Raw genomic sequence first — 10,788 nt, 5'->3', positions numbered from 1 at the left:
TTGAACCCGGGCCTTGAAAGTTCACGCCGTAGAAAAAAAATTCATTATATCTTGGAAATTCTCCATTTACGATGATTATTTGAAAAATTTGCGAACAGTATCAACTTGGAAGTGCCTTTGCCAGGGTAAAGGTTTTCCTATTGTTTCTAATTGCTTGTGATTTTTGGTCGTTAAATATTTTTTTGGGAGATCAATTTGTCAAAAATGGGTATTTTAGCCCGTTTTAACCATGTTTTGATAGCGCATTTGCCAGTATGTTTAGGTTTTCTACAGAACTTACGTGCTATATTTATGGAACCATTGAATGTCAGTTAAAGAATGTGAAGTAGATTAAAGAAAATGTACTTCAAAAAAATAAAAATCACTTTTTTTGTGTCGTGCACCATATATTTTCACATGCGAAGTCATTCTTCTGTAAGAAAACCCCCTGCTTTTCAATTTTTGTGTAAAATGGTAGCAAAACATGTTAATTTTACGCGACGTGTTGTTTTTGTTATATGAAAATGTTTTTATTGATGTAAATGTATTGTAGGAGTTAGATATATAATCATTTCCAATGCTTCTTAAAACTTGTTTCTCGTGCTTGTTTACATTTTAAGCTACCATTTTTCTTGACGACGGGCAATACCGCAAAATATAGGCCCGTCGTTAAGAGCGCTAAGCCAATCAGAATGCCTAAAAACTCGTATTGCCTGCTTAAAAAAAAACCAAAAGTAATTATCACATATACCAATGTGTTGCTAGAGATGCAAGTATCAGGACACGGATACGGAATAAATAGAGAATAAATTATAGTTTTCGTGCCACACCAATTTTTGTATTCAGTCCACAAGTCATCAAGAATCTTAGCTCAATAACACGTCAAAAACTAAAATGCATGTTAAAAAGGTTAAGATAATATTTTTGGTATGTGTGGCGTCATTCTTGTCCCCTCCCCTCTTGTCATTAATTTGATTTATTTTCATGAAATGAGTTTATAGCAAGGTCAACTGTGCAAATTCTGTATCACTCATGCTTATTTAAGCATGACTAGAATAAATTCCCCACAAGTATTCGCACTGCTTGATGGCAGCAAGAAAGGCGCGAAATTGGTCTAAAAAACGACATATGAGTTTTTTAACAAACATCTTTTTATAAATACAACATAAAAACACCAAACAAAACACATAAGTACAACCAGAAATATTTTTACATTTAAATATAATTCGAGATGAATCGATTAAAATCCCTGTTTTCTATGAAACAAAAACAGGCTTTTAGTTCTACGCTTTATTATAAGAACACTTTACATCTTTTAGATAGTACAAAAATCTAAAATAACTATTTAACAAGGACGATTTTTAGTCTATTTTCTACGGGCAATTCTTATTATTTTGTTAAAAATGTAAAAAAATCTAACGGCTTGGACAATAAAATCTATTTCTGACATTACAGAAATATAACGTTACTTCCGTTTTAAGGCAAAAGGTCAATCATAGGATAGTGAAATCGACATTCATGTGAAGGACAAAGAAGAAAAGCATGCATGAGACTTTTTTTCAGACTTTACGTAACAGCCGTAAAAGATTTCAACAGTGCATGGAATTTTGTGGAAAAATTACACTGAAAAAAGTATTTATACGTGTTTCCCGGTATCCAGAAAATTTGTGTGTTTATTCAAACATAAAGATGTGAAAAAAGTAGTTGAAAGAGTTTGTGTGACCGTATGTTACGGTTAAAGTTCACTAGTTGACGAAACAGAGTTCAGCCTCTCAGTTGTTTGCGGAGTGGATGGTATATTGTATCCATTCGGTAAAATATTAGTTCCGATGCTATTAACATCTTCAAGTCCTGTGAATACGGAGCGCCTTCTCACGTGTTTGCTGATCTCCAACGTAGAGGTATAAATAAGGACATACTCCTCCTATGATAATAAAATAGAGTGGTGTTAAATGGGTAAATAAGATATAAAATATTTTCTCTACTTAAATAAGCGAGTCAGAAACAGTTGAATGAACAAGGCCACGTACCCTCTTTTGTATAAGTGCTGCTCTTTGTTGTCTCAGTTTTTGAACTGTGCGGAACACATTTACTTTGCCTTCGTTCTCGCTTTCTTCTTGCAGTGAACGAAGGGCTATCAAAACACCCGGTCGGCCAATACCAGTACTAAAATAAAAAATTATGGCATACTATTACGTTTTCCATATAATGAGTTATTTTTCTTAGTAATGTTTCCTTATATATCTCCATCCCTGCCCTTCTTAAGCATTTTTACAACTAAGGTGGGATAACAAAACCCAAACAGAAAGCTTAGCGGCTTAAATTATGTCGGCGATAACACACGGTGAAGGTGACAAAGTATTGACAGAAGATTGTGTACGTGTTTTGATCTTTTGTTTCACTGTTTTATTTTTTACTGTTTTTATTCTAATTTAATTTTTCTTACCTTGATACAACTGTTGTTGTTTTAGCCTTTAATTTTGTTTTCCATAAGTCAGACTCATGTACAAGCTGCACCAAACTAGTGATGCTTTCTGATGTGATTCCTTCGTGGTTAGGCCAAGTGAGATATTGGTACATTTGTATCAGCTTTGTTTCAGATTTCTAAAAAATAAGGAAAAGTTGCATATAAGATACCATCGGGAAAACTACATGAGAGAAAAGACCATTGCACTGAATTTGTTTCTTTCTCGTTAATTCAAAATTTTGTCTCGATTAATCTGTAAGATGAAAGCAGCGCTTTAAGATTTAAAAAATGATTAAATGTATTAACAGTGCATCATTAAAAAGAGTTTTAAATTGGACCGCTTAATTAAATTTTATTGCAGACATAAAACATCATCTCAATTTTGAAAACATTTTTTCTAAGGAGAAAGGTGGTATATTTCGAACTCAGTTTGCACAACTTTAAAAATGTTACATACCTTTGTGTGCATTAATTCCATTTGTCGTATGACCACGTCTTTTATTGCATCTTGGGAAGAAGAGATAAGTTTGATTGACAGATCACCAAGCGCCATAACAAAGCCTTCTTCTGGCCAAAATCTATCAGCTTTTAGCTATAAAAAGTACGTTATCTTTTTTAAATGACACGCAGAAAATAAACAAAGTATTTAGTTTACAAAGAAATAAAAGAACGCTTATCTTAAAAAATAGTTCCGTATAGAAGAATTCTAGCCTGAAAGTTATAAGACTTTTCCAGGATCACACATAATATTTTTTCGGAAGGTTTTTGGACACTGAATAATTTTAAACATAAACACCAAAACGCCAAAAAAATAAAAAAAAACTGAAAAATTTCTTAAAGTTAAATTTTTTTTCTTTCACTGATTGTTACAACTTGGATCCAAAATCAAAATATTACCTGTCCGTTTTCAATTTCCTGGCCAAGCATAACTATCACCCACGATTCATTCTCGTAGATCATACGCCAAAAATCGGAGAGCGTTTCCACAAGCGGCGCCTGCGTCGCTATAAAAGCTTTTTTATGAGCATACGTGTCCACGTAACTAGCATTTATATAGTCCGAACCATCGGAGTTAATCAACTTTGATAATTTAACTCGATTATCATCAAAAGGTTTAATGTTTTCGTATCTGTTTTTCTTCTTGTTTTGAGGTTGGTTGGCTGCATCCATTTTTTGGGTGGACGAGACAACAGTTGATGATAAGAAACCATATTCCACGTCAAACGGTTCTAAAAATAGATAAAAATAGAATAGATAAGTTTATTATAACGTATGCATAGCCATGAAGTACGTTTAGCTGTACAAATATCCCTAAGTTAATTCAATTGAGATTATGCCTCCGGTCAATAATTTAAGTAGTGAAGGGCTACGCCTTGCCATGCCTTGTATGCTGTAGTACTTTTTTTTGCAAATTTGGTTTAATAATACAAATTAGACTCGCTAAAAAGTGAATCACAGACATCTTACCTTCTTTTGATGTTCTTGTGATGTTTTCAATGTATTTTGGTAAATGTTGCACAGGGATATCATGTATATTTCGTTTTAAAATAAATTCCAAAACAGCCTCATGGATAAATATATATTCATCCAATGTCTTCACGCCGTCGTATCGATGCTCACGGATCAATTTGACGCCATTGTAAACATTCACGTCATTCTGTTTAAGAACACGGTCAACTTGGGCGTCAATGCAGGCGTAAATACCAGCACGCCCAGATCCAGTAGTACCATGCACGACCTGTAATAAAAAAAATAACATTGTTCACACAAAATTTGACTGTAAGTAATTTTAACAATAGTGTTACAGTGTTTCTGCAATGACTTTGATGACGTCGTGTTAAAAGCACTAGTAATACTGTCTGTCTGAATCATTCATGTTTAAGAAATAATGACAACAAAAGAGACTATTAACAATTGGTCCAGTGCAAATAAGATAAAATTCACTTACGATTGGACTATTGTTTTTCTCTGCTTTCGACTTTGAAATTATTTGTACGAATTCTAAGAACGGAGTTGGACATGAAGGAGTAATCTGAACTGGCGGCCATCCAAGAAATTGAAAATGATGAATTGTGCGCGGTATTTCAGTTTCGTCGTCCGTCATTTTCATTGAGAGAGTTCTAACAGCGTAATCAGCAATGATGTACTCTTTCACAAGGCTTACATTCCCATATGCTTTGATGTGTTCATTAGACGAAGTAGGAAAATATGGCGCACAAACAGTTTTTGTTCTCTCAATGACTTCGCCAATCTAAGACCATAAAAACAAATTCCTTGTTAAATTACAAACTGCTACTTGTCTTAAACTTCTTTTACACTTTTAGTTAGGGTGTGAAATTTGTTATAACACCAAAAGAATCACAATGATAAGGTCCCTAGCGAAAATTCTAATCAGGCTGGTCATTGTTATTTCAATCTCTCGGATTTTTAAAAATTTACCAATTTCTCATGTTGTCACATAGAAATGATGACACTACAAAATTCTAGTTATACTAAGACATTCAAGAAAGCAATGTACAATAAATTCGTCCGGTTTATGAGTAAAAATTAACTTAGTGTATGTTTTACAGTCGTAGCACTTAAATCATATGAAAAGGGACCTACACATAGGTGTAAACAAAAGGTTAATAAATACAAACAAGAAATTCGTGCATCAGTAGCATTTACATACCATGACAATCGTCGTCACATTTTGCTCCCATACCATCTGCCAAAAGTCAGATACAGTTTCGAGTAGAGGGCTCTGGGTCAATATATAGTCCTTATCAGAATGGGTTCCAGGTACAAAGTTAGCGTGGATATAAGTTGAATTACCGTCACTATTTTGGCTTTCAAGCATACATCTTGAATGGTCGTAGCAAGGGATGTTAACGAATCTGTTTTTCATATTGTTGTCTGGATTTCGAAAACCTTCCGAAGCTTGAAAAGCAATTTTCATTTGAGAGAACTCCTCATAAAATCCTTTGAAGTTATGGAATTTCATGTGAGCCATATGGTCGTAAAAGTCTGTATCGGTGACCGGTATACTAGGGTCTAGAAAAAAAAGGGGGATGGTGTAATCGATGCCGAAATTTTTCATAAACTATTACTTTTAGGCTTAAGATAAACTTTACATAAACGTACGAATAAACACTCTTTAGAAGGTTTTCACTAAACTTTGACGAGGTTTAACCTTATACTAATTAGTGCCTAACTACCGAGTTTTTTTAAAAGATTTGCAAATTTGAACATGTATTATGTTAGCGTGTAAATGTAGTCTAAAGTTTATAATAGATTTACTTGTAAGAATCGGTAGTTCTCTTTACATGTATATATGGACTTTGGAAGCATGTTTCCAAAAATAAACAGCAATGTAAAGCTTAAAATACTTTATTGGCAAACAGATTTTCTCTCCTTCTCCCTGAATTCTGCAATACATTAATTTTTTACACTTTTTAACACAAGATCACGTTTTGTGTATTTGATATGTTGACTAAAAATTTCACAAAAATGCAAAAAAAATAATTAACAAAGTGCAAAAATTTTCAGATTGGAAAAATTTTTAACACTTAAAAATTCTTAGATTAGAAACGACTTTTGTGCCTACCTGTGCTTAGACGCACCATTGCGAGTGTTCGCCCTCCCTTTTTAGGTGGTTTCGGAGCATATTTTAAAGAATATTTGTAATGGCATATGCAGATGAGACAGAAGATCAGTGCAATAAGACCAATGGCAATTCCTGCAGTCATCAATGCAATGTCGTCACCTGAAATTTAACATTGGAAAATCAACTGATATGCATGCTTACAAATGTTTTCTAAAAATATAGAGGTTATAAAAAATAGATATTGACTTAGGAACTCTTCTTTAAAGACTGAATAAAAACTGGTACAGAATTTAAAAAAAACACGCAAATTCTAAATAAAAAAAGTTAGTTAGTAATCAGACACATTTCTCACCGTCCAGTCCAGTATCTGCTTCTTTTGGATTATTTGTAGAATTGGAAGTTGCTGCATCTGCCTTTAGAAATTGCACCTTTGGCATCCATTTATGCATGATGGCTCTGCCATCAGAAAGTTCTGTTCTTTGAAAGAACGTGTAGTAACTTCCGTTTTGTAACGGTTTGTTTATACTGGGTTTCCCACTTCCAATAGTTATGTTTTTACCATTCTTATGAATTTGGTCAGTGGTTTCATAGGTGATGTAAAAGCTGCTGTTATTGCCCGTATATTTGCTACTATCAATAGAGCTAGTGCTTTCTAGTTGTGCAATGGTCATATCGATTGGCATTTTCAGGACAATTAACGAATACTTCCTAAACAGACAAATTTCTAACATTAACAAATAAAAGAAGACCTCAACAACGCACCTAGCAACGCATAAACAAATAAGACATTGACTCAAGGTTTCTAGTTGTAAAATACACCAAGAGTATACTTGAGTAGCTGATTTACAGTAAAATGTCATCACATGTTTTTAAAATGGTAGAGTAACTGTGGTCCTATACATATAAATCGATGAAAACTTATTAAAATCTCTGCTCTATGAAAATTTTGGCAACGTTGGTTTGTTGGTTCGTCAATTCACTATTAATATTTTTATTTAATATATATATCGATGTTTTATACAATGATCATGCAACTTATCATTCACAGCAAATTTATAAATTCAACTTACGTAGCTTTTTCGTCATGTATCAAGAATGCTTTCATTTCTCCATTAATTAACATTGCACATGGAGCTAAATGAAAGTTTATATAAAAAGACTTGATTAATGAAGAATATATTTGTCGGAACTAAGTATAATAAATATATGGTATAAAGAATAATTGAGAACTGTTGCCAAATTTTTACAAAAAATAAGAATTGGCGCCTGCAAAAAAAGATCTTACCTGGTTCTGTGCTAAATGATTTATTTTGTGATCGACCTTCAGTTTTTGAGTTAACAATTGTCTCGACAGAAAAATTATACTTTGAATCATAATCTAAATAAAAAGCAGTAAAGGGAGTTTAGTTTTTTGCCAGTCAATCCTCTGACGTTTTTTGAAAGAAAAGAACATAAATTAAACTCGAGAACGTCTTAAAAGTTCATTTTCAAAGGAAAGCTTTGTTTATAAAAACACAAAAGTGAGGGATGCCAGTATGTCTAGTAGAAAGGATATGTCTATCTAAATCTTCAACTAATTGACCGCATATCAAAATGTACTCTCACCTAATCCAGTGATCTCGACTTGTTTACGTTCTGTCTTCTCAGTAGTTTTAGCATCTTCGTTTGAGTGATCAAAACCCGCAACTTTTCTGTAAATCACCCGATATTCCGTTTTATTTGTGCTATCTGGTGCATCCCAGCTTAATTTTACTTTTTGAAGTTGCAAAGGAGCGTCAATTTCGTTAATGCTAAATTCTTTAACACCGCCATAGGCTAAAGAGAAGAGTTGAGTATTTAGACTAGAACGCAGTTGCGCGGATAGCATTTTCAGTAACGCAGGGTGATCACAGGCTCAAAACTGTACAATTTTAGGAGAATCTAAGAGGTTTTGGGTTTAAAATTTAGAATATAACACAAAATACGTACAAAAATGGTTCCATAATAGAAACCAAAGAGTTATTGATAAGTAAGCCTTACCAAATAGACATACAAGAAAAATGCATAAAATGCATAGGAGAACCAATTTTAGGGTATTTTAGAAAAAAACCTTCGTTTCTAATTTCAGGAAGAAGAGAACTTTATTGTTTGAAGTCAATTTTGCAAATGCGCGAGATTTTGATTTTCTTTTGTTTTAAGCATTTATTCACTATTAAGAGACAGTATGAAAAGTTGAGTTCTTAACAAAAAAATAAAGAAACTGTGTAATAAAAACGTGTTGTTCTCTCACGTGGTGAAAATGTTGAGAAGGGACAATGTTTTTCACATAAAAGTTCATTTTCGGGATGAGAAGAAAAGAAAAGGTAAGAAGGCATAATGTTTTCACATGCAGCTGATGTTTTGTGTCAATCCACTGCTTCTTTCGGTAATTAAACTTTTAATTATTCGTTTGTTTTGTTAAACATTTTCCGCTTTTTTTTTCAAAAGGAAGCTAAAATAATGACAGTATTTACTACGGAGGGAAAGAGGAAAGTTAACCAGCCAATTGTATGTTGTATTTAACGGCATAATCTTTAAAGCGGAAAGTCTAAGTTTAATAAACTTCGGCCCAGCTCATAGCAACATTGTTGTGGGTATTAACACATTAAATAGAATAATAACAAGCATCTTTTATGTTGCAAAAAGATGATTCAGACAAATAGGATTAGAAGAGAAACTAAGCTATCTTTTTGGTTTCGTTCCGTGGAGAAATTTTAAGGAATAAAAACATTATTGAAGTATAAAGGGTTATTGAAGTAAATTTTAAAGTTATTACATAAAAAAAGTCATTCTGTGGAAGATCAACGAAAATTATTTGTCATACATATTGCCAACATCGCTACTAAGTAGATATCGATCACAAAGCAGCTATTGTAAACGAAATGCAGGCATGTTTAATATAGAAATCCTACCTAGTCCAATACTTAATAACAAATAACCGATAAGTTTCATTTCTGCTTCTTTTTTATGTGTATCTGCTTTTGAACTCAATTTCGTTTATGGTAGACTTCCTTGTCCTGGGTGTATTTGTTTTTTATGAATATTTCTAAATAAAATTGAAAAGTTATTTAAAATTTCTATAATGGAAGACTCTATCAGTGAAATCTTGTCCGTCGATGTCAACGGCGCTTTACCAGTCTTCAACGCACAAAAATATACATTAACCCTGTTCAATTTTAATCGTTCACACATGAACAACATTTATAATCTGGGTCGTTTACAAGACGTTAAATTAATAAATATACCCTTAACTCTACAAATTTTGACCACACACACAAAAAGACACACACACACACACAAAAACAAACACGCTCCCTATAGTTAGCTAGTTATCACCAGCATTGTTGTAAATTCTTGTAAAGTAAATCCATCTGTCCATAGATGCTGCGTATGTTAGTTCCAATGATTCACCGTCGTATTACCAGTTGGTTTTGTGGAAAATCCTGTGTCATTTAGGATATCCGGTTTATTTTCTGATGCGACCATAGGATAAAGAAAATGGTTATTCCATCCAGGAAGTATTTATCCAGAGACAGAACAGCCACATTATATACGCGTTGTTGTGACGCATACAGATAATAATATAATACTTAACTTTCGACTTTGAAGAACAGAAGGTATACAACAAATACAAGAATATTGAGACTAGTTCTAATGATAACAGCAAGACTTGATATTTCAAAGCAGTCGTTATATGTAGCTGTAGTTACCAAGTCCTTACCAAGTCTGTTTTCTTAAATTACTCATGTCTGTATAAAGATATAATTAAAAAAATAGATAGATATCAGAAATATATATATATGTATAATATATACCAATATCATAAAAAACTTTGTATGCTTTATCAAACATGCCATACATAAACATATAAACATGAAAATCCTAAACATTAAAAACAAAACAGCATGTCTATACGAAATGTTTCTGTGTAGCACATACCCGTTAAGTTCTTGTTACTTTCAGACAAAACTGACCATCAGGCGGAAAATTTTTTATTTGAAAACAACAGTCGGTAAACATCGAAACTTCTTTTCACAGTTCAACATAATCATTCTAACCAACGTAAGCTCGTTAAAAATACCAAAAGTTAATTAACCGTGTCATAGTTTACTCAACTTAATTACCAGTCTCCTATTCTTAGCTCTTAAGAACTAACGTCATTTGAGGTAAATGGTGTTCAAAATGAAAACTTTCGATTTAAAAATTATAAATAAAAAGTTGTAAATAAATATTTTCAGAATTGCTACTATTTATAATTATAATCTATCATTATTTTTGTTTTGTTTTTATTTCAGCATAATCACTTTTTAATGTTGTTTTAAATGCATCTTACATAACTCTTGATAATATATGACAACAACACTTTTAATGTCCCATTAGGAACAGCAAACCATTACCCCCATGTTAACCGACTCTTTTTATATATCAAACATCTCAAGTTACGTTTGCAAATATCCATCAACATCTTTAGCCTGCATTGTGAATCGATAGTAGCATCAATTAAGTTTCTTTGACAAAATCAAAGAAGTATACATTTATATAACTAAGTAAATTGACTCATTAAGTTAATTAAAAACACTATTTTGGTTAATCCAGATCATCATGAATCAGCAAATAGTATTGGTTGCGTTATAACACACAGAAAGACATGGAATTTTATATCTTGTTCGTTCTGTAACCTGCAACGAAATTGGACGCGTTTGATAGTACGATTTTTCTTAGATTTTTGTTTAATTTT

General features: G+C 32.6%; 1 protein-coding gene across 1 annotated transcript; it reads right to left on the bottom strand.

Annotated features, from left to right (window-relative positions):
* Positions 1 to 1,651: 1,651 nt before the first annotated feature.
* On the bottom strand, positions 1,652 to 10,243 carry LOC130630707 (receptor-type tyrosine-protein phosphatase S-like). Its single transcript, XM_057444294.1, has 15 exons — positions 9,990 to 10,243; positions 8,963 to 9,096; positions 7,638 to 7,847; positions 7,318 to 7,410; positions 7,103 to 7,166; positions 6,385 to 6,740; positions 6,033 to 6,191; positions 5,118 to 5,479; positions 4,395 to 4,697; positions 3,914 to 4,184; positions 3,344 to 3,675; positions 2,904 to 3,038; positions 2,426 to 2,583; positions 2,010 to 2,145; positions 1,652 to 1,903 (listed from the first exon to the last, which is right to left on the bottom strand). The coding sequence occupies exons 2-15, from the start codon at positions 9,000 to 9,002 to the stop codon at positions 1,715 to 1,717; spliced, it is 2,808 nt and encodes a 935-aa protein (XP_057300277.1). The 5' UTR covers positions 9,003 to 9,096; positions 9,990 to 10,243; the 3' UTR covers positions 1,652 to 1,714.
* Between the last annotated feature and the right edge of the window lie 545 nt (positions 10,244 to 10,788).

This window comes from Hydractinia symbiolongicarpus, chromosome 2 (genome assembly GCF_029227915.1).
Source record: "Hydractinia symbiolongicarpus strain clone_291-10 chromosome 2, HSymV2.1, whole genome shotgun sequence".
In the NCBI taxonomy this organism is placed as follows: domain Eukaryota; kingdom Metazoa; phylum Cnidaria; class Hydrozoa; order Anthoathecata; family Hydractiniidae; genus Hydractinia; species Hydractinia symbiolongicarpus.
The sequence above is the reverse complement of the archived record's forward strand: the minus strand, read 5'-3'. Positions and strand labels throughout refer to the sequence as shown.

What these genes read in the sequence shown, in the direction of transcription:
- LOC130630707 (XM_057444294.1), bottom strand. Translation starts at nt 9,002, where the DNA reads ATGAAACTTATCGGTTATTTGTTATTAAGTATTGGACTAG. An exon ending in ATCATTTAGCACAGAACCAG is followed by an intron (nt 7,167 to 7,317) that starts GTAAGATCTTTT and finishes ACTTTCATTTAG; the next exon opens with CTCCATGTGCAATGTTAATT. An exon ending in CACAAGAACATCAAAAGAAG is followed by an intron (nt 3,676 to 3,913) that starts GTAAGATGTCTG and finishes ATCTATTTTTAG; the next exon opens with AACCGTTTGACGTGGAATAT.